Here is a 23,188-nt window from a genome sequence, read left to right as displayed (position 1 = left end):
AGACTTTGTTGTTTTTCTTTTGTTGGATTTAGAATGGAAATTTAAATGTAAAATTTAAAATATAGGACATTACTAGAGATACTTTAATGAAAGTTAAAAAACATCAAAAATATGTACCTTTTGAATTTCGAAATATTTTATTTTTTAAGAATAAATACATGTTTTCCTTTTAATCTGATATTTTCCTTTTAAAATATAAAACTGCACATAAACCATTGCCATGATCTCATTCGCACTTGTTCCCATTCCTTGCCAATAAATATTTGGCCCAGAAAGCATTTAACTTATTTGCCTATTTCTGGCTGACTGGCTGGCTTTGTGCCTTGGTCCTCTGCCTTGGCCCCTTGCCAAGCTGTTGGCAAACAATAAATTTTGTGGGTGAATTTAAGCGCGGCCACATTTTAATTTGTGGCAGCCACAGCCGAAGTAGCAGGAGCATCAGCATCCGTACGAGTATATGGAAAAGCCAGCCAGCCAGCCAGCGGCAGCTTCCGATTCTATGCCTCAGCCTAACACCTTGGGTTCCCCCCTGTCTCCTGCCACCACTCCGGAAAAACCGCAGCATTCATCGTTGCCTGGGTGCGGCTAAAGCCTCAACCATAACTATGATAACGAGTGGCTCAGGCGGGGATTCGGGGAGTGGGGAAGGCGGGGGGCCAGGGCAATGTCAATTTATTTGTTGTGCCACCAACCGCAGCTGGCTTGGCTTCCTTGTGTTGTGATTCTTTTGGAGGTTTTGCCAATTTGTCGGTTTCCTTTTCTGGCTTTCTCTCTTTTTACGTTACTTTTTTTTCTAGGAGCAACGTGGAAATTTCTTATGAAAACTTTGTTTACAACAATCAACCCGCAGTCACCCCGCCTTAGACCTCCCAAATATTCCCGCTTACTTGCACTTACTCCACCAGTATTGAGTTGACAATATTTTTAATAGAAACCCTCAGACTGGCAGCCAAAGTTTTCTTTCACTGGTTAGAAGGAGCAGGAGGAGGAGGAGGTAGTGGTGGCTGGAACAAAGTTGGCAGTCTTCCGCCTGTGTTTGTGTTTCAATTTGTGTGCCTTTTATAAAATTATGCACTTTTGCCAGCTGGAGAGATGCACAAGTTCGGCAACAATTTGGAGCCAATTGAGTTGCAGATTTTCGGGGTTTTCAGGCAACGCTGTCAAGCTGCCTTTGCTGCAGGATGATATGTAATTTTATAATTTATTTGCAGTCTCAAAAAAGGATTTAATTTCCTACAAGATTAATCTGTCTTCTACAATAACGGTGTTAGCTTAACTTGAACTAGAAATCAATCTCCTTTTAATTATCTAATTCCTTTTTCTAATTTCTCCATGTAATTTGCAATGCTAATCCCTAGGCAGCTGCACTTCCGATTTCAATTTTAGCCCTGATTACAATTCCATTTCCAATTGCCGTAAAGAGCAGTTGGAATTTGTTTTACTTTTCCTATACTTTGCTCCCTCCGTTTGGGAGTCCATAAACAGTCGTCGGCCCCCCTCCGTTGGGCCATTAATTTCTGGCTAAGCCAGGGGAGAGAGAGTAAAGAGGACCAGGGAACAGAGGTTAGCATTACGGCCAACGCAATACCATCATCCATCGAAGGCCATAAAAGCTGGAATGCGAATGAGAATGAAATGTTTCACTCGCAATTTGAGCCGTGTTGTTGTCTCTCATTAAAAGCTGTCAATGGTTCATCATTGTAATTAAACAAGGCTGGCTAAGACGGGGTGTAGAAGGTGTGAGTTATATTGAGGGGGTTGATTGTTACACACACACACACACAATCCATTGAACGTTTTAAAAAATTAATTTCTCGGTGACAATAAAATCTTGCCACCTTTCCACTCTTCTGCCTCTTCTTTCGTATGCCTTTGGCAATTTGTAGTCCTTCTTATGTCCCTTTTATTGCAGCAGAGGTTTCCTTGGCGGCAAAGTGTGTAATAAAGCTCAGTTGATAAATGTATATATGTATAAGGTGATCTCATGCTATATAGCTTGGAGGTGCGGCCAGTAAGCTGCCGTTCGGGGACTGCAGTTCTCTCCACTGCAACAGCGATTATAATGGGACAATGTAAGGATTCGTCCTGGGAGTTCTTTTGCCGCAGCGTCATTGTCGATGATAAATGGGAATGGAATAAGGAAAGAAAAAGGAAAAGCAGCGGCGGTTTCCGTTACTAAAAATTATTGAAATTTAAGTTGAACAAAGAAATGAAAAATTTTAATTAAAATAAAGGGATTGGAATATACATATAGATGTTATGTTATAAAAGACCCAAGAAGTTTCTTTAAATCCTACAATAACACAATTATGAAGATTCTATAAATCCTTTATTTCTTTACTTATTAAGAAACAGTAACTTCCTTTATCTCTGTGAACCTAAGAAAGAAGATGTTAAGACCCTAATAAGCTCTTCATAAAAGCATAAACCGATGAATTCAAGCAAATTCAAATACTATCCAATAAAGCAAGAGGCTAATAAAATCGGAGAATATTCATGAAGGGAAGCCCTGTTGGCTGCTGTTGCTGCTCCTCCTTCCCATGGTGCCGCATATCCTGGTTCGCTTCTCCTTCTTTCTACCCAAAAAATAGAGCTTAATGCATTATGAGCTTTTTGGCCTTTTGTGCTCACAACAGCCGGCAGCCGACTTCTCTTCCACTTGAGTTGTGTCAATCCCCGGCTAAGACTCTGTTGCCACAATCAAGTTCATTGGCCAAATCCGACCACAAAAACACACAGGAAATACGAACAGATGTTGGGGCGAGGAGGCGGCGGTAGGACTTATTGTGAAGTATCTATAAAAGTCATTAGACTTAAAGTTTTTAGTGTCCCCTACGGAGGAGCTGGGAAAAGAGAGGTGCGAACGACTTGGGGGGGTTAACCTGAAGTGATTTCACACACGTCCCTCCACATCTTGCGATTTTTATTGTTTTGCGGAGAGGTGACGAAGAAGGAAAGGCGGGACAAAGAAGGCCAAAAGGACATAGAAGGAGCAGCAGCCGCCGGGACATATGGGCAAGGCATGTGAGCAACTCGATAAATCAATATTTGAGTGTGTCTATGCCTTGAGTTTTATCCCCTCTTTTCTCTCTCTGTCTCTGCAGTAAATGCAATTGTCTCTGTGAAAGGAGGCTGTCCTGAGTCCTGGACGCAGGACGGGGCTAGGGATGAGGATGCGTCTGCTGGTGGCTGCTGAGCCCGTGGCATTTGAGGAAATGACAGATAAATTTGCCTTTAAAGCGCTTTAAGTGTCGCGCGTTGAGTGAAAGCCAAAAACAAGAATACCGACCCAGGGGCATGGGTAGCAGTGGGTTCTGGCCTCTCCACAAAATCCGGAAAAGGACGTAACGCTCGCATCGATGTATAGTATGGGTGTGTCCTGTAGCTATATGTACGTGTTTCTTTTTTTTTTTTTTTTTTTTTGGTTTTATTGCCTGTGTCTGCAGAGGAGATGATTGCAGAGGCCAGAAGTGGGGGAAATATATAGAGGATGACAAAGCCACCGTATTTCGCTCATAAAATATTTCAATATTGTAACAGATTTTTTCCTTTCGGCTTTTCTTTTTATATGGGCGATTTTTGTCATTACTTGCGTATTTGTTGCGCATATTTCATTGTTTTTCCAAGCGCTGTGTCAACTTCAAACAAGATTCAACCAAAAATAAAGTACACTTAACACAAGCAGGACCAAACCCCGGCTATCCCAATAAGCTGTTCCCCACTCTTTTTGTTCTTTTTTGTTTTAAATTGAAATAAATTGAAGGGAAAGAGACTAAAAAGTATTGGAAAATCGAACAGATATATGGCGAAAAAAATATTAAACCCGCATATAGAGTTTTAAAAATGTATGTAAATCTGTATGGATGTGTATTCGTTGCCGCTAATGCTAAAAGTGTTGCAACGCCGAAGGATGCTGTTCGCCCTCAAGTGGCAAGGCCCTCGAATGTATGCTACAAATAATCTGTTTCTGTTTTCCTTGCTGTGTGTGTGTGTGTTTGCAACATTTACATTTGCATTAAATTTCAATTCGCCAAAGAGCTACGAGTAAATGGCTAAAGGGAGCCTCCCCCCGATTTACCAGGGAATTTATAACTAAATCCCCGGCATAAGCAGCTGAAATCCAATGGCATTTGCCATGTTTACCCCGATCCCCATCCGGAGCAGCCAGCCAGTGATGCCCACAAAGGAAGTCAACCGCCGGAGGACGCTTGTTGGCCATATGTTGACTGGCGGCTGCAAATCCGCCGTAATTTGAATAGGACTACAAGCGGCGGAATAAAATTCGATTCAGATCCCGTGGAATCTATTTAATGGCATCAAAAAAGGGCAACAAGAATCCAAAGGGTTTTTCAGATCGAAAACGAAATGGAGAATTTAATTTTATTGTATATTCCCAGAAAGTCAAGTTGAATAGTGGAGAGTTTGAGGTATTCATTTCACTATCTCAATTATCTTATTTAATTTTTGTAATAATTCATATTTTTTTATTAGCGTTTTTGTTTAAATACCTTTGGTTTATGTTTTCATAATTCTTTCAACAAGAAATACATGAAATACTTTTAATTCTTTTCTAATAAAAATAAAAATACATTTCGTACAACAAATGCTGTGAAATAAATATTTCCCTTACAGTTGGCCAATCATTTGCTTTTTGTATTCATTTAATTTCAGTTACCGTTTTTAGGGATTTGTGGATTTCCTGTTGGTCAAATTAAGCCCTTTATTACCCCGTACACATTGTTTCTGTTCTGTCTATTCACTTTTTACATGATGATGCCACGTACAGTGTCCGGGGAACTCCACTTTGATTTTCACCCTCTTGACATGTTCGGCTCATTAAGCTGTCATTTACCGTAGTTTTGTAGATTTGTTTGGCTTCTATGCAGTTACAAATCAATTTTGGGGATTGATGTCTGGGCAATACCATATATATCATGTATTTTATGTGTACTTGTCCCCTCTTTTACTTTCTTTTTTTTATCACATCTGCAGTTTGGCTCTGCGCAATTTTATTTTGACCCTTTTTTTTTGTTTTTGATAAGTGCACTTCACGTCCAAGGCGACGTACGTGTGTCCATTTAGTTTTCCATCTATGCACTGGGAAAAATTCTATTTTTAAGGGTTTAAAATAATTTTGATTATACCTAATATTTTAAAAATAAATGTAAATGTACCTGCTTTTTACCCGTTTAATAAAATGTAATATTGGAAAATAAACCTTTATAAACCTTTAACCACTGTTGATTTTTTCCATCTGCACATCTGTCAGCTTGTATATGTTTATACTCATGTGAGCAGTAAAATATATAGAAGTGGTATAAGTGCTCCCTGAAATCACTTCCAAGCTTGACGTTACCAAAGCTGGCTTCCCCTTGCCTTTTCGCATTTTCCATCCACTTCCTTCCACTTGCACTTTGGTGACTTTGTCGTCTTCTTATTTTTCGACGCCCCCCGTCAAAGTCGTCTCCATCATCATCATCATCCTTATAGAGCTCTCCCTCAACGTTTTTCCCATGGTCGGTTTTTGTTATTGTTTGTTAATATATAGTTCTGCTTACTGCTCTAGTTGTTGCTATTTCTCGTTGGACGCTGCTGTGTGTATGTATTTTACTCACGTAATAACGATAATAACGCTTATTTCTTTCATTTCTTTATACTTTTTTTTGCGAACCACTTCCGAGCTCCCCTTTTTCTTATATATTTTTTTTTTCGGGTGAGGCAGGGCAAGATGTCGTCGGGAGTTGTTGTAGTTGGCAGTGCGGATGCTGCTGCTGCTGTCATGTAATTCTCTCAGAGCTTTAGTAGCATAATATTTATTGTGAAATTTTGTACAGGGTACGAGAGAGCTTTTCATGGGGTATATTAAATACCGATGAATACTTTCTTAGCTTACAAAAGAAGTAAAATTCTAGCTAATAAACTATGAATATTAAAAAAAAGAGTAAGATAGATGTCGCAAAAAATGTTGCTAATTAACTAGCACATTGTTCTTTAGTAAAGTAAAAAGTATTATGCTTTTTTTTTTTTTTTTTTTTTTTTTTTTTTTTTATATATAAGTTCAAATTTAATTATACGTTAATCAACCAAATCAATGATTATAAAACGTAGGGACTAACACTAACAACAAACATAACATGGAAACATAACAGTAAACGGTAAACAATTCATAATTTACAAAGGCATTTCAATTATTGGTGTAGGACTCGGGTTCTTTGCCTCCCTCTTAACCAAAGGTCACCTGGATGTCGTCTCTTCAGTCTTCGTCTGGACATGGGGATGGCCAATGATGCCGCTAGGTGGTTGGTGTGGGCCAGAAGCCGTTCATTGTACCGACTTGAGTGCCTGTTGATCTGCTCCCTCACTGGTAGCATTTTGAGGTCGTTAGCGATGTCTGCATTCCTAGCAAACCAGGGTGCATTTGTGATTGTGCGCAGCGCCCGGTTTTGGACCCTTTGCACTTTCATAACGTTAGAGTCGGACGCAGTACCCCATATCTGGATGCAATAGGTCATAGTAGGAACAACTATTGCTTTGTATAGCAGCACTTTGTTACTGAGGCTCAGCTTGCTGGTGGACTTTAGCATCCAGTTTAGCTTTCTGAGTTTTCCACGGCATGCTGCTGCTATTTTGGTGGTGTGTTGCCTCCACGTGAGCCGCTTATCCAAGATCAATCCCAGGTATTGGGCCTGAGGAGATTGAGGAATTAGCGTGTCCTGAAATTTGACCCTAGGGAGGATTTTGTGTCTCAGGGAAAAATTGCAGTGTTGCGATTTATTTCCATTTATGGATATGTTCCACCTCTTCGTCCACTCGCTATATGTATCCAAAAAGCTTTGCGTTTTTCTAGAAGCCTCAATTCGACACGCTGAGAGTATTATGCTAAGGGCTAGAATTATCAAGTACCCACACGTCGTATACTTGATATTTTTCAAACATCTTTGCCGCTTTTAAAACATCAAATGCGCTTAACTGTTTCTCTCTGCCAATCTTTTCCCCTCGTGCTTTTCCCCATTGTGACACGCATAAGGGGGTGGGGCAGGATGGAAAAAGTAAAGCAGACAAATTGATAAAAAGTCACAAAATGAAGCCAAAGCAATAACAGACACACAAACACGAATTGATAGAACTCTATGTCTTCACTGCAAGTTCTTGTTATTCTTGCGGATTTAGTTTTAGCTTTAATTTCTGTTTGTTTTCTTTGGGTTTTGTGTGTTTTTGTTTGTTTTTATTCTTATTTCTTAAGCAAATAGTCGGTTTATGGAGTCATGGTCACGTAGTGAGTTGCAGTGGATCATATCTACGTGGTTACTTCTCTGACCTCAGACAACACGCGCCGGAAAGAGAAGTGTTTACTTTCCATAAGTAGATTTCACTTGGATTCGTTCATAAATATAGCTGAGTGCGGATTTAATTTCATTAAGTAAAAGGGAAGGGTGTTTTCGAGGGGAAAATGCACTTAAATAACTTTTCATATATTTTTTATAAATTTATACTGATATCTACAGTATTTCTATGATATATTCTTAATTTAAACCAACTCTTAGGTCATATACACAATTTTCCTAATATTCAATCAATGCACAGTAATTGCCCAGAGGTCGCAGCTAATAGATGTAACCGGTGTCACGGACTGATTTAATTATATTTATGTTCAATTAAAGCCATGCCAAGTATTCATGTATGCCTCCTCTGGCCCACATCTTCATTAATTTCTTTGTATGTGCATGATAATTACCCGGCCGTTATCAGACATAATTGAACTGCAGTCAATGGCAGTCAGTGTAAGCCACGAAGCACACACACACTGTAAATATATAATTTATACTTTCATTATGTGGCCTGGCTTGTCAGTTGGGGCATGTTTGCATTTGCCATTTCAGCCGCATTAGAGGCAATCAGGCACTGGATGTCTTTCGGCCGTTTGTGTAATGCAATGTTTGATGTTTACCATTCGATGTTCGTTCCATAATTTCACCGGGTCGTCGTCGGCGAGGAGTGAAAAGTTGTTAAGGTCTTGTGCCTTGTAATTATGTGGGTGGCATTTGGGGCACGTACTACAAACAAAAACCGATGGCAAGGGCGCATAAAATATAAAATACTTATCGGCTTTTGCTCTCACCTGCTGTGGAAAATCCTGCCATGCCCTAAGTAGTCATCATCAGTCATGCGTGCGCAGATATTTTAAGTGCTTCCTCCTGGAACGTGCCTTCGAGCAGCTCTAGCTCCAGCTCCTTTTCCTCCACCTGCTACTCCTCCGTCTCTCCAAATTCCAGGCAGAAAATGAAATGATGGGCCAGAGAGTCAAATGCCCTGGTATTATATTATAATGTCTATGCTTATATCCTTCCTGGTTCACAGTGCTGGCATATTTCCCAGCCCATCTAGCGAGAGAATCCTTTAGGCCTGCTCTAGCTGCATTGGCCCGCTTAAGGGCCATAATGAATGGGCACTTGAAGCGCGTGAGTCGATGTGAAATAGTCAAGAGGAGCTGGCCAACTGCAATTGAGCTTAAAGCAGGCGATTATCGATGCGGCGAGAAAATTCCAAAGGGGAGTATAATAGGATTATGTATGAAGAGGAGAACTGTGATAGTAATTATAGCTTATTAGTTGGCTAGGAGAGCTTTCCCTTACAATATTAATTGATTATATGAGTAAATAATATCATCTTTTATTTATTTGATGTCTGTTTAGCTTATATAGATTTAATTCTATCTGGTTGTAATATGGGTTGTTGGATTTTAAGCTAGATTATGTTGTTACAGTTACATAGGTTGAGTTATTCAAGTACGCATAACCTGGCTTAGCTCTCAAATATGCTTAAATTCACTAGAATCCATTGCGATAATGCATCTGGTAGCTGCCGTGCCCGATGTTCCTCTGGGTGTTGTTGTTCCCAGTGTTTCTGATTTGGTTTGCTGGTTGTTGGCTTTATAACAGGTCAGCTTATGCGCATCCAGAGACAAAAGCGTTGAAGCTGCAATGGTTAAGTTGCCTTTGTGGCTATTCTCCTCGCTGTGGGGGAGATGGCTCTGCTAATAATGGTATTGCTATTAAAATGGCAAGAGACGGAGCACAGAAAAGCCCAGAGCAGCACTAAGCAGCACTCCTACTTCTCACAGATTTTTTATTTGCTTCTTCCCCCTCAGGAGGACAATGAGTTTAGAACAAATACACAAAATAAAGAAAAATTGCTGATTTTTCTTTTTTTGGTTGTAGAAAAACACGCTGTATTAGAGGCTGTCACAAAACAAACAATTAACCCTATGGTGTCAACTGGGGTGCGAAAGGAATTTGTCGGTATTAAGGATATATTTATTAGGGAGTTGTTTATAATTTAAGCTATGATATATTTTTCCCAGTTAGTTAATTTAATATATATAATAAAATATTTATCTATGTTTGTTAAAGGCTCTTAATTTTTAAATAAAGCTTTAGCAATAAATTATAAAAAATGTATTTAAAATATTATTCAATTTACCGTAATAATACATATATAAAAAAATAACATTAAATCAAATTCTTAAATATATTTCATGGGTTAAGCCTTCGGCCGTGGTCCCTTCAAGGTCAGGCCAACTAATACATTACGGGCCATTTATTTGAAATGCTCTCATCTCGCCATTTACCCTCGTCCCCTCATTTCCCCGCTCCCCCTTCCAAAGTATCCCCCGGAGCTGATTGTCAAGTGTATGAAATATATCAAAACATTTGGCTGTGTTTGACAAGCAGTCAAACTCCTTGAGCGGCCGCTCGTCAAGAGTGCTGGGAAATCTGCCTCTCGACGGCACTTTCCCGGCATCCGACCCAACCCCAGGTCCACAGTTTCCCGCACCGAAAGAGGAGAACAAAAAAAATAAGAGGAATTCGCAAGAAATTTCATTTCCTGATGCTCAACTGGAAAACGGAGGGCTCACGCTGGCAGCGGAGAGAGATCCAACCCCAAAGCTCTCGGTCCGGAGTCCTGGACTCAGGCCCCGAGCTGTACTCATTTGGCTTTAACATAAAACCAATTTAAACTTGGCCAAGTGGGCGGATGGGTCTTCGGGCGAACTGTTTAACGTTCCTCAATATGCAGACAGACAATAACAAACTACCGCGCCAAAAAACGAGAACGAAAACGAAAACGCCGAACCATTTTAATTTCATTTCAGAGCCGTAATTTTAAGTTCGAGTTTCAGCGGCAGCTCGCCCAGTTTTCCACCTGTCCTTGGGGCTGACTGGGACTGCCTGCCACTTAATACTCGTGGGAAAAACAACAATGGTAATCCTCCAAAAAGAAAAAAAAAAGAAAAGAAAAAACAGCAAGCTCGGCAAAAGCGCCAAGGCAAACAGCTGAAGGAGAAACTTGATAATAACTCGAACTCGAACTCGCTTGCTTTCTGGCTTTATTCCTTAAGACCCAAAAGTTTCCAAAGGGGGAGTTGGATGCGGATGTGGCACGTTTGCACCCATCCCCTTTTCGCTCATCCCGCTTGTCTCTCATAATTGCGGCGGATTGTGAAAATTAAGCGACTTGCTCTCATAATAAAAACCAGCCCAGTCTCCTCCCCCTTCCCCTACGATAACGATTAAGGCAACAGATTTATTTTAGACAAACACACAACCACCACACACCATGCCGTTCTACCACGTGTGTCAGGACATGTGATTGTGGCCTAGCCCCCAACAGGTGACACACTCGAGCTGGAGCTTCCTGCTCCCTCCTCCTTCGACTTAGTTAAGTGCAAGTGCAATTTAAATTCCAAATTTGTTAAACTGTCACAAGTGTTTTGAATACGAAATGAGTAGGTCTCGCATGAAGACAGTGCCTGACGTAAGCATAATGTGAGTTTGGAATTTTTGTAGAGTATTTTCTAGTAGATCTTTACTCTCTTTTATAATGCGAGTGGGGAAGTTATAGATTGTATAAAAAACAATTCATGGAGGTGATTAAAGAAAATATAAATTTACCTATGATGTCATTACTAATTTTGATTGAGTTACTTATGCTGGTTTATTAAATTAAAATCTAACCAAAATATAGATTTTTTGGTTACCTATGATTGATTTTATATTTTGTAATATAATTCAATTACAACATAAAATGGTATACAAACATTAGCTATCTAACACACATTACTGATAAATATTGTGTTACGAAATTTCGGGTAAAAAACTAGTTTCAAAAGATCCTGTTTACGTAAAGAACTTAATTTTTATTAAAATCAAAGAATTCACCATATTTTTTGTAGCTTTATACTTTCGTGACGGTCTGTTCTTGGCTTATATAGATTGTGCCAGACCCGGCTAGGCATAATTATACAGCGAAAATCTGTGAAATTGTGAAGGGAAGATGGGCGATGGGCGCTTATGGGTGTTTTGGATCGGGACTTGGTAGGGGTAGCCAGGCAGGTGAAACGTGAAAATTGCTTAGCGAAAAAAAAAACAACAAGGAAGAAATAAAAACACAAACCAGAAGAAAAAAAGGAAACTTTGACTTTTGAGCATGAGGATGGGATGGTTCCTAAACAAACACGGACACGACAACTTTGAGTTACGATGCCACACGCACGTGGCTGGTATGTTATGGTGTGTGTTTGTCTGTGTGCTGGTTTGTGTGCCGTGCATGAGTAATAGTAATGATGTTGCCCCACTCAAGAAGTAGAACGTTGCGCCGTGAATACCCCTCACAGCCCCATCAGGCTTATGAATAAATTAAGAGGGAACCACCCTCGACACCCCGGCCACCGAAATGGGGACAGAAGGCGCAAATAAAAAAGAGCAATTTAAATGCGAGGGAAGAATGTCGGGGCATCTCCAAGGAGCTCAAGGAATAGGTGGGTTTTGGGGTTGGGGGCTCAGGCAGGTGAGATAAGGCCGGGGCGGCAACTGGAGATAATGCCGTTAAAATAGAATAGCTGGCAAAGGTTTCTTATTTTTTCGGCAGGCGACGCTTTGGGCCAAACAAACTGCAAGACATAAAGAAAATGACGCCACTGTCATCCACAGGGCGGTGTTCAAAGGCAACGCGCACTCGCACAGGTGATTTACATAGCATACTTAAGTGGAGCACTTTGTGAACCATGCCCCTATCCGTTCCTCCCTGGATATCATCATCATCAGTGGATGAAGAGAGAAGCAGATAGATAGCGAACAGAAAAGAGACAGCAGAAGGAGCTAGGCTACAGCCTTTGGCGGGAAGTGAAACTGAAAAAAGTAAAAAAAAAACGCATATTTTATGAATAAAATGTATTACAAGCGACAGCATAAGGAGTTTGACATTTTTATTATGCCAGCAAGGGCAGAAATCAGATAAAAGAGGGTTAGCAGGGGGAGTGAAGCAGGAACATTGATGGGCTACACTTGAAAGAGAGGCTTTAAATTATTTAAAATTAATAATATAAATATTCAAATTATATATTATTGATTAAATAAACTAATAATCTAATAAACTAACATAATAGGATACTCTAAAAATCACTACTTTGAAATTTCTGAAACCCTTTTTTTTTAACTAATAAGCATTATTATGTTTTCCCTGTAAATAAATACTTTATTTTAATTTTTTTTAACAAAAAACTTATCCAAAGCTTACTGGAACAATTCCGCCCAGATCCCAAAACTCTTATCAGTTTTTTTTCTTCAAACCAAATCCACCCATGCAGACGAAGTGCTTGGGTTGTTTTCCATTAAAAAAAAAGCGAGCAAAGCGAAAAAGTTACGGATCCGGCAGAGTCAAGTGTCAAGTTTTGCCAGTCAGTTAGAGCCAGAGTCACAGTCGCAGTCGTAGTCGGGGATTCCCGGGATTAGTGGCCAAAACCGCGCAACAGTCGAGGGAGAAAACAAGTTTTGGGCATTAGTCGTAATCGGATGAGGGGGGCATCAAGCCACGGCAGAGTGTCCCTTGGAGCGCACCTAATTCAATTATTATTGCCGCTCCCAGGACAGCGTAGGGCTATACAAAATGTATTTTAAATAAATATGATTTATTACGTTTGACGTGGCTCAGAAAAAAAAAAAAAAAGAAAAAGGCAAACCATGAAAGGCACGGTTGGATGGATGAGTACGGTAAGGAGAAGGCAATCTTCTCCAAGGATTGCCAAAGCAGTTTGCTGAACACTCCACACCGGCTGGCCCCGAAGTAAAAGGTAAATTTGACTCAAGGTACACATGGTTTTTTATGGTCACAAAAGAGGGAGGGGAGAGGAGGTAAATGGAGAGGCAAACGACCTAACCCGGGGGAGGGCTTGTGGCAGCCACCTTTTGGAAAGGCTTGAATCATCAACAGGTTGGCTGGGGATTGCGGATTTGGGGATTGGCGGAGAATCCCTCCTCTGTTTCGGCTTTGGATTGACAAACATGAAAAGGAAAATACGCAAATGCAATATAAATTTACTGTATGATTGATATTGGTTATGCTACAGCGAACGTGTGCGTATATATTTTGGCATCAGTGTGTGCGAGTGCGGGTTGAGCCTTAATGGCCGTGATATAATATTGACACAGCGTCAGAGTTCCGGCTGGAATATAACCAAAAATGTATTGCCAGGAGATTGTGGGCCATTAGCGGCATGCCGGGGGAGGTCTGGGTAGGGAGAGGTAGGTCCTTTGGACCCAGCGAAGCCAGAAAATTGCGGGGAATGATGGAAATCGCATTGGACCCCATTCAATTTGTGTTTGATGAGCATAAAGCTGTAAATTCATGAAAGTCGATGAGTGAATAAGTTAGCCTTTTGGAAGCGGCTTGTATATATTTTTTAAATTAGGTAAATAACATAGTTTATAAACTTTTAATATATTTAACAGCTAAACTGAGCCCTAAGGTTTTACTAAGAATTTCTTTGCAAAAAATAGCATTCGAGTTGCCCACTACAAGAGGTTTTTATTTATTTTCCATTAAAACTCAAGGCATTCTCTTAAAGGAATCTTCCAAATACCTTTAAAGCTTCATAATAAAATGTTCTTTGCTCATGTAAACCCCAAGGCGTTAACTATATTTGCATATACATATATACGTTGCCAAGACGATGAGAATGCATCCTGAGATAGTTGTAAATAAATGTATATTTACACACAGCCAGTTTGTATATTTGATTGCATTTCAAGCATGAAAGGGTGATGAAATTCTTGGCAATTATTTCGCCTTGGAATTTACCCCAATTTCACACACACACACACACACACACAAGACGGGGAATCTGGGGGACTTATTTCCATAGCAAGTTAATGTTCTGCAGTATGAAATGTCATTGCGACAGTCATTAGTTCCCTGACTCACGTGGAGACAATGGCGGTATCCCTTGGACATGTCCTGGACTTGGGTTCCAAGCTCATAATCCCCCTAGATTATCGCACAATGGCTACTATTCAGTTTTGGGGGGCTAACATGATTTAGATATCCATAAATTTGCACTGTTTAGTTGTAATCAACGGGCGAAAGCACAATGCAAATCCAATGCCACCCGTGTCAGCACGGCAATATCATTGGTATCCGAATGAAACCCCATAAACGATGTATTAGATATGTGGGGAAAGGAGAGCATGTCGTCCAGCGTTTTTGCGGTGGCAACCAGTTGAATATGAAATTGAATTTATATTGAAATTTAGGATACGGTAAATTAAGCAGCAAGGTTGCTCTGTTTGAACATTTAATGTGGAAAATCAAATTATAATTATTCGTATGAGTGACTAAATGTATACGTTAATTTAAATATATAAATTTGAATTTTAATAGAATTTAAATAGATTTAATTTGAATGTTTAATTTATGTGAATTTCAACTGTTTATTGAACCTTTTATAAAAATTCAACTTAAATCTATTTAAACTATATTTAAATTTAAATTTTATAACTATCACTTTTCCAAACTTCAAAGCTATTTATCGTTTCCACTAGCTAAATCATTAACTCTTTGTGCTCATAGCTTATTCGCCATTAGAGTATCCCAGCTCCTGTGTGAACTTTTGGCCTGCGTTGAGGATTAGGAGTTGGATCCCAGTTGCGTGACAAGGGGAGATTCAAGCAAGTTTAAGTCCAAAAACATAGCAGCAAACCCCGAGCAGCCTCGACAACAACCCGCTTAACCCTAAAATGTTCAGTTTATGGTCAGTGTCGACGACTGGAAAACGCTCTTAGGTGAATTTATGGACCCAACTCCAGACAGACCAACAGACAGACACACATCCTTGGGCTTTGCCAGCGCACATATAAGGGCACGTTTTGAGCTTGTGCCCATTTAGGCTCCTGGCCAGTGTTGTAAGCAAATAAACCCACACAAAACATGGCCCAAACTGAAAATATTTAGTCGAGCTTTTATGCATAACTAATTGGCTCTGCCTGGTTTTGGGTCTCCCACTCAAATAGCCCGCTATGCACTTAGAATATTTGGTACATTTTATAAATAAAACAGATAACAAGCGGCTTTTAAAGACAATATTTGTATAAATTGAAAGAAATATATAAAAACTGAGGGATGATCGTGAAACTAAAACGAGTTACTATTACTATTAGTACAGATCCAAAAACGATACAAAAAAGAGTCATTAGTAGCCCAGTTTGCGTCCTTCTTTTTACTATCCTTTGTTGGTCTATTGGGTAGTTATAATTACAAACAAAATAAGTTTTTTGCCGAGTGTTGTGTTGTTCCTTCGGCCGTTTGTGTGGTCATCTCTCGCTTGGCCCCTACTGCTGGCAGCCAGATATGTACGCCTCTGGACCAGAGTCCTTCCCAACCCAATGCCGCCCCTTATTCTGCACCCGCATGGTCATCCTCTGGTTTGGTTGGGTTGGGTGGTGCGTGCTGGGCAAACGGACAAGTGGATGGACGCAACAGGAATGTTGGCGCCTTCGGGCGATTCCCTGGCTGGAAACTCTGCCCCAACCCCCGCTTCTCATTTAATCAACACACCACCCCCCAAGCCCGCAGTTAAAGTGCACAATTTGCCACAATGTTGCTTGTTGCTGCTTTTTGTTGTGTTGTTGTTGCCGCCGCTGTTGTTGCTTGTCATCAACATCGTTATGTTGTTATAGCCATCATCATCAGTAGCACCAGCAGCAGCTCTCCGCCACCACCATCAACCTCATCATCGTTGTCACGCTCTCACTGCCCCGTCCGTGTGCATTGTCAGCTAATTGAATTTTCAGCACAAAATGAAATTTAATTTATCTTTATTGTTTGTTTACGCGGACAAATGACGAGAAAGAAGAAAAAACAAACATATAGCCGAAAAAAATCCAAAAAATAATATACATACAGGCTAAAATGTGATAACAGGATTTTAATATACTCTTCTGGGGGGGTAATTGTATTGACTCATATTCTGTGACATTTGAAGGATTTAAATGTGGAATTAATAGGTTATTATCCACTGAGTTCCCTCAAAGGTTTGGCAACTCCTTAATTGTAATGCTAATTTTATAAATTGTCAAAAATACTCAAGAAGAGCATCATAATCTTCGTCATAAACCCAACTCAAAACGTCAATGTTTGTGTCTCCAAATTGTCTTGAAGCAAATCTGTTGGCTTAGGCTTATAGGTGGTCTCACTTCTGAACCCAAACACAAAATCAAACAAACACTTACTTTATGCTTATTTTATGTTTGTTTCTTTGCAGGCCCCAAAATGAAACTCCTCCCTCTGGGCATACTAATGATCTGCCTAGCCGTGGGCCTGGCTAATGGTGAGTTCATGAGAGGTTCCGTCAGTTTAGGTTTTATTTTAAATGCTTTCTCCAAAAACCCAGGAGAGACAAATCTGCCACCCGTGTTTACCCAAACCTTGAATAATATCATCCTATACGAGAACGTGACAGTGGGCACAGTAGTTTTCCGGTTAGAGGCCTACGATCCAGAGGGCAGTCCCGTGACCTATGGTGCCATTGGAGCCGATCATTTTAGCGTTGATCCCGTTTCGGGCAACATCACTTTGATTAAGCCACTAGATCGCGAGGAGAAGGACAGCCTTAAGTTTCTGGTTTCCATAAGGGATCGTGTGGATCCCGAGGGAGAGTCGGAGCGGGATAATGTGGTTGAAGTACCAATTACATTCATTATACTCGACCTGAACGACAATCCCCCAGAATTTCAGAATGTAAGTGATGATAGCACCTTGATTTTTCCTAGATAAACTTACTTTCTTTTAATACCCTTCACTAGACTCCCTATGAGGCAGATGTTAATGAAGATGCCAAGGTGGGCACCACCATTTTTGATAAGATTCTTGTCAAAGATCGGGATATAGTTGGCGAGAGTCTTGATCTAAAGTGCTTGCCCCAGCAGCAGAGTCCAGAGGCCTGCAGCAAGTGAGTCTGCCCTTGAAAATATCTCTAGGAAAAATAAATAAAAATAAATCAATCCCCAACAGATTCCGATTGCATGTGATCAAGCGAGAGGCCACTGTTCTGGAAGCTGCGGTAGTGCTCAACGACACCCTCAATTACAACCAGCGGATGGTGTATCACTTTCAGATCGAAGCCACCGATGGACCACACAAGACGCAGACCACCTTCGAGGCCAGGGTGAAGGATGTTCAGGATAAACCACCCGTCTTTCAGGGCTCTCTGTCCACAGTGATCGATGAGGATAGTCCCATTAATACCTTGGTACTCACTGTACATGCCAGGGATGGTGACACGGGCGAGCCAAGAAAGATTGTCTATGATCTGCTGACAAGTGAGTGTTTCTTAGATTTATATTCTTAACTTTATAATAATCTCGAATCTTAAATTCAAAATGAATACAATTTATATACCTTAATTTCTAATTATTTTCCTCAAAAAGTATTTTAAACTGATACAACCCCTTACTTCCTAGACCCCAACGACTACTTCCTGCTGGACTCTCAGTCCGGAGAACTGCGCACTGCCAAGCCCCTAGATCGCGAGGCTCTCGAGGATTCCACGGGCATCATCTCACTGGTAATTAGAGCCCGTGAGCTGGTGAACGGCGTGCCCAGCGACGAACCGCTGACAAGTGCCACGGCCAAGGCAACGGTGACCATACGAGATGTTAACGATTCCCCGCCAGTGTTCAATCGCAAGGAGTACTCCGTGTCCCTGCTCGAGAACACACCGCCCGGAACCCCGCTCGCCCTGGACATGAGCGTCAGCGATGCTGATGTGGGCATGAACTCAAAGTTTGCCCTGCGTCTGGAAGACGTTTCTGGGGTATTTGATGTGGAGCCCAAACTGGTTACCGGCTACTCGCAGGTGAATATTCGCGTGGCCAACGGCACTTTGGACTACGAGAATCCCAACCAGCGCAAATTTATCGTACTGGTGGTGGCCGAGGAGACGGACACGAATCCAAAGCTCTCCTCAACGGCCACAATTACGGTGAGCGTGCTGGATGCCAACGACAACAAACCGGTTTTCGAGCAGGAAAGCTATTCGGCCTCCGTCTCGGAGGCGGCGCTTCCGGGTCAGTATATAGCCACCATTACGGCCCGGGATGTGGACTCTGGCAGCTACGGAGACTCCGGCATTCGCTACAGCCTATCTGGCACCGGAGCGGAACTTTTCCATGTCAACGAGCAGACAGGTGTCATTAGCCTGGCCAATTGTCATGGCGAGGGTGAGAGCAACAGGCGCGAGAGACGTGATCTGCATGGGTTTGAGAATGACGATGAGGAGGGGGAGGGTCACCTGGAAATGCTCTCCATGGAGGCGGCCGTTCCCAGGGAGATTGGCACCGAGCCGACCGTCCAGTATACATTAGTCACCCAGGCGCCAGAGGAGCGAGTACCGGCGGCTCCAGTTTCAGATCCAGCTGCATTTCCACCTGGAGTTCCCGCAGCGACTGCTAATGACGACAAGGCACCACAAACGTGTCTGGACTACGAATCGGAGACCACGTACTTCTTGTCATACAAGGTGAGTGACTGTCTCAATCTTCGTGGGCGGGTTGTGGGAATGATTTCATATGCGTAACCCGGTGGGGGAGTTCGTGTGAGAAAAGTGCTTATGCGACAGAACCTTGGTAAACACGTGGCTAACGAAAAACTTGAGAACATTCAAATTCAAGGCTTTTTCTAGGCTTTTTAAAAAATTAACACTGATTAAAGTCTATTTTATTTCCCTTCTTTTTAAGCTTAAATAATCAAGCAAATATTTTCCCCAACAGGCCACCGACGACAATGGACGTGGCTCAGCTTCTGTGGTTTCCTTGCGGATCTCCGTGATGGATGCCAACGACTCGCCGCCTGTCTGCGAGAGTCCCCTGTACCGGGCAAGTGTGGACGAAGGTGCCGTGGTCTTTGACTCCCCGCTGATTGTCAAGGCCCGAGATGCAGACACCATGTCCAGCATTAGCTACAGAATCCGAGGCTCCGAGCAGGTGGAGGGCATCTTCGACATCGATCGGGAAAGCGGTCAGATCAGCATCCGACCGAACGCTAGCCTGGATGTGACCAATCTGAAGAGCGATCAACTCATCTTTGTGGTGGAGGCCAACGATGGGCTCTTCACGGCCAGCTGCGGGGTGAACATCACGGTGCGGGATGTGAACAACCATGTGCCCAGCTTCGAGCAGCAGAGCTATAGTGCAGTTGTGGAGGAGAACTCGGAGATTGGCACGAGTGTGGAGAGGGTTCATGCCAGCGATCTGGACACCGGAAAGAATGCTGAACTCCGCTACCGCATACAGCAGGGCAGCTTCGACGATTTTGGCATTGATGAGCGTACCGGCGAGGTGTTTGTCTCCCGAAAACTGGACTTTGATCGCAGGAATACTTACCAACTTCAGGTTCAGGCCGCTGATTTGGGTACTCCCAGTCTGACGGGCACCGCTACTCTGACCATCAATGTGCAGAACAGCAACGATAAAGATCCCTACTTTGTGCCGGCCACTCAGCACGCCGAGGTGCGAGCGGATGCTCCACCTGGACAGCTGGTTTACACCTTAATCGCTTTGGATCCTGATGTGGCCAGTCACAATGCCCTGGAGTTTGCGGCCACCGATGACATTACTGCTATTGACAAGGAGGGCAAGGAGCTGCCGCACAACGATCAGTTTAAGGAGTACTTTGCGATTGCTAGGAACGGCAAGGTGACGGTGAACAAGAACTTGGATCGCAATCTGTTTGCCGTGATGCGAATCAATGTCCTGGTCACGGACAGTACAGCTCCCAATGTCCAGCAGGTGGGAAATTTGCTTTGTAGCTTAAAATTTATTAGAAGAATTTATTAATTATTTTCATTTTCAGGGTCGCGGTTTGCTAATTATTCAGATTATTGATGTCAACAAGATACCACCGGTAAGTTAGTTATATTATAATTAAATCTCTTCTTTCCACAAGCCAAAACTCACCTGTTAAGCATAAATTAAAGCAAGTTGTGATTGGCCAGTTCAATTTCATCTACGCTGTCCGGTCCTAAGCTGTTTGATTCCTCATTAAAGGAAACCATGCTGGCCAAATAATTGTGCTGATCCGAGTAGATGTTTCTACAAAAAAAGGGGGCTAAGCTTAGACTTTAACACAGAAGAAATTCTTCTAGTTTAACATACAAAACGGCTATGCTGCAGGCAATCTTCAATAACATTTTGAATAAAAAGAAGACAAAAACAGCCGTGCTCTCAGGAAATAGATAGCACAAGCTGCAATAGCCCAGGATAATTTCGTATAGATTTAGAATGACATTGTCAATGGCCTGAACAACAATGGTGGGCATAAGCAGCTCAGCCTGAGAGTTGGTTAGAATAGGATAGCTAAAAGGGAACCAAGTCTAGACAATAAACAACCCTCTTATAATAAGAGACTCACTTACATGGCCACCACTCTGGAGGCCAAGCCAACAAAGCACAGGAGAAAGCGCACCACGATGAGGCCACAGATGAGAAATATAAAGATCTCCCTGATCCACAACTCCTGCGTGGACAGATCCACCTGAACCTTAACGCTCTTGAGATCAGCGTACAGGTGATATACATTCAAGTTGGCGACATTGAAAAGTATGAAAAAGACATTCATAAAGAGCATCTTTAGCTTGGAGTTGGGCAGCATTCCAAAATAAGAATAGTTAAAATTTTCACTTAAAATTTTAAGAAACCAATTTTGACACTGTTTGCAAAGACCAAGCTAATTCACTTTCTTCCCCAGCGTTTCAATGCCCCTTGGAGCGTGGAACAGCCGCAGATAAAGTTGCAAATGGTGGAAGAGCAGCCTGTAGGCACTATACTGACCACCTTGCAGGCCACCGACGAGGACTCCAGCATCGGGGAATTCAACATCAGTCCGAATGACTATTTTGCCATCAACCAGACCAGCGGAGTGATCTACACCATTGCCCGGCTTGATTACGAGGCCGTTAAGGAGGTGAAGTTCCTGGCCACGGTCAGTGATACGGGTGTGCCTGCCTTGACAGCCACCGCGGACGTGGTGGTGGACATCATTAACCTTAATGACAACGAGCCAAAGTTCACCCAAACCGATTACTATTTCAATGTCACGGAGAACTCCCCGCGAGGCACTGTAGCTGGCAAGGTGGAGGCCACGGATGGGGATGTCGGAGTCTTTGGGGAGATCACTTACACCTTGATTGGAGAGAACAACAAATACTTTAGCATCGATGCCTACACGGGCAACGTGATGGTGGCCAATGCCTCTATACTCGATCGCGAGCAGATCAAGGAGCTAACGCTATCGGTTGTGGCCCAGGATAAGGCACCAGCAACTGTCCAGAAGTCTGCCACGGCAACGGTAAGTTCTCTGACATGAAAACTAATCCTTTTGATTTATCAATAACTTTTTAACCCTTTCTTAGATCCACATCAACATCCTTGATGTCAATGATAATGCCCCCGTTTTCACGCGAGATGTCTACAATTCCACGGTAGCGGAGAACGCCGCCTATCAGCCCCCGGCTGCCCTGCTCCAAGTGCAGGCCATCGACCAGGATGAGGGACTTTATGGCGATGTTCGCTACATTATCACCGGTGGCAACGAACTGGCTCTCTTTAAGCTCGACGCCCAGTCCGGCATTGTGTATCCAGCGCAGAGTTTGACCGGAAAGCATGGGGTCTACGATCTGACCATCTCGGCCCGCGACACCCAGGGATCTGGCACCATGGAGAGCACAACCAGAGCGATCATCACGGTGCTAAGGGTTAATCGCCACAAGCCGGAGTTTATTATACCCGCTCTGTCTAATGCCACCATTGAGATACCCGGCGATATTGTCCAGCCGGACTATCTCCTCCTTACCGTCAAGGCTGTGGATAATGATACGGAGGATAATGGAAAAATCAGCTATCACCTTCAGGTGAACAACAGGAACGAGCAGCAGACGGCTGAGTTTAAGATCGATGATATGACGGGAGAGTTGCGCGCTAAAACTCTGCTAAATCGCAAGAATCGAGCCAAGTAAGTATGGCCACAATGTCTCGAAGAATCTTCTATTAATCTTCGGTTTCTTCCATTAGCTACGACATCATTCTGGTGGCCCGGGATGCCGGTAATCCGCCATTTGAATCGCTGCGCCTGCTCACCGTCAGTATTGTGGATGCCAACGAGAATCGTCCAGAGTTTCCAGATGCCTCCAATCCCTACAAGGTGTCCATCAACGAGAACAGTGGAAGGGATGTGAAAATTGGACATATTCAGGCTGCCTCCAGGAGTAAGCACAATCGCGATATCTTCTACTACATGCTCCTGGGCAATGAGGACGGAGCCTTCTATGTGGACAAGCTGACAGGTGACATTTACACAAACAAGAGCTTAGACCGTGAGCAGACAGACGTCTACACGCTGTACATCTTGGCCAGCATCAAGGCAGATCTGCACATCTCCGAGGAGGAGCGCGCCGCCTTTTCCATCAAAACCTTGAATCGGGACAACACTGTAGCAAAGGTAGCCATAACGGTGCTGGATGTCAATGATAATCCTCCCGTTTTCGAGAAGCCCATCTATTACGCTGGAGTTAATGCCAATGCCAAGATGGGCGCGGCCATTGCGCTGGTGAATGCCACGGATGCGGATCAGGGCAAGAATGCCAAGATTGAGTTTATGATCGTGGCCTCAAACCTGTACAAGTTCGGGGCCAGCAAGGCCACTGGTTCGATTGTTCCGAGTCCATTTGCCATCTCGCAGGAGGGACGTATAACGGCCAACACGATCATGGCCGAGTATAACCAGGATCGCTTCGAACTGGAGATTGTGGCCCGAGAGCTCGAGCAACCCCAGCGATCGGCCAGCACCAAAGTTAATGTAAGTA

At 42.6% G+C, this 23,188-nt stretch overlaps 2 protein-coding genes across 7 annotated transcripts in view; one reads left to right on the top strand and one right to left on the bottom strand.

The window, feature by feature from the left end:
* Cad87A (cadherin 87A) overlaps positions 1–23,188 on the top strand; it is a 62,333-nt gene that overhangs the window by 37,195 nt on the left and 1,950 nt on the right. For all 3 annotated transcript variants that reach the window (XM_017168056.3, XM_017168055.3, XM_017168058.3), the window contains exons 5-14: positions 16,595–16,660; positions 16,724–17,070; positions 17,136–17,281; positions 17,344–17,651; positions 17,793–18,850; positions 19,101–20,117; positions 20,182–20,232; positions 21,076–21,675; positions 21,740–22,338; positions 22,398–23,181. In XM_017168056.3, the coding sequence (XP_017023545.1) occupies positions 16,603–16,660; positions 16,724–17,070; positions 17,136–17,281; positions 17,344–17,651; positions 17,793–18,850; positions 19,101–20,117; positions 20,182–20,232; positions 21,076–21,675; positions 21,740–22,338; positions 22,398–23,181 (4,968 nt within the window). In that variant the 5' untranslated portion in view covers positions 16,595–16,602. The remainder of the gene's footprint in view (positions 1–16,594; positions 16,661–16,723; positions 17,071–17,135; positions 17,282–17,343; positions 17,652–17,792; positions 18,851–19,100; positions 20,118–20,181; positions 20,233–21,075; positions 21,676–21,739; positions 22,339–22,397; positions 23,182–23,188) is intronic.
* On the bottom strand, positions 19,032–21,058 carry LOC108075554 (uncharacterized). Of its 4 annotated transcripts, XR_011445127.1 has the most exons (5): positions 20,744–21,046; positions 20,484–20,684; positions 20,286–20,420; positions 19,713–20,137; positions 19,032–19,450 (listed from the first exon to the last, which is right to left on the bottom strand). XR_011445127.1 is itself a non-coding variant. In XM_070286579.1 (4 exons), the coding sequence occupies exons 1-3, from the start codon at positions 20,977–20,979 to the stop codon at positions 20,300–20,302; spliced, it is 558 nt and encodes a 185-aa protein (XP_070142680.1). In that variant the 5' UTR covers positions 20,980–21,048; the 3' UTR covers positions 19,032–20,193; positions 20,286–20,299. The 4 variants fall into 4 exon arrangements, 3 of the variants coding, with proteins under 3 accessions (XP_070142680.1, XP_017023549.1, XP_070142681.1); XM_070286579.1 differs by having other exon boundaries at positions 19,032–20,193; positions 20,744–21,048; XM_017168060.3 differs by having other exon boundaries at positions 19,032–20,137.

Source organism: Drosophila kikkawai, chromosome 3R (assembly GCF_030179895.1).
Source record: "Drosophila kikkawai strain 14028-0561.14 chromosome 3R, DkikHiC1v2, whole genome shotgun sequence".
Taxonomy (NCBI): domain Eukaryota; kingdom Metazoa; phylum Arthropoda; class Insecta; order Diptera; family Drosophilidae; genus Drosophila; species Drosophila kikkawai.
Note: the sequence above shows the minus strand (reverse complement) of the source record. Positions and strands in the feature narration are given on the sequence as shown.

Coding starts and splice junctions, on each gene's coding strand:
- LOC108075554 (XM_070286579.1), bottom strand. CDS start 20,979: ATGCTGCCCAACTCCAAGCTAAAGATGCTCTTTATGAATGTCTTTTTC. Junction 20,685..20,743: donor GCCTCCAGAGTGGTGGCCAT/GTAAGTGAGTCT, acceptor GTTCCCTTTTAG/CTATCCTATTCTAACCAACT. Junction 20,421..20,483: donor GCCTGCAGCATAGCCGTTTT/GTATGTTAAACT, acceptor CTTTTTTTGTAG/AAACATCTACTCGGATCAGC.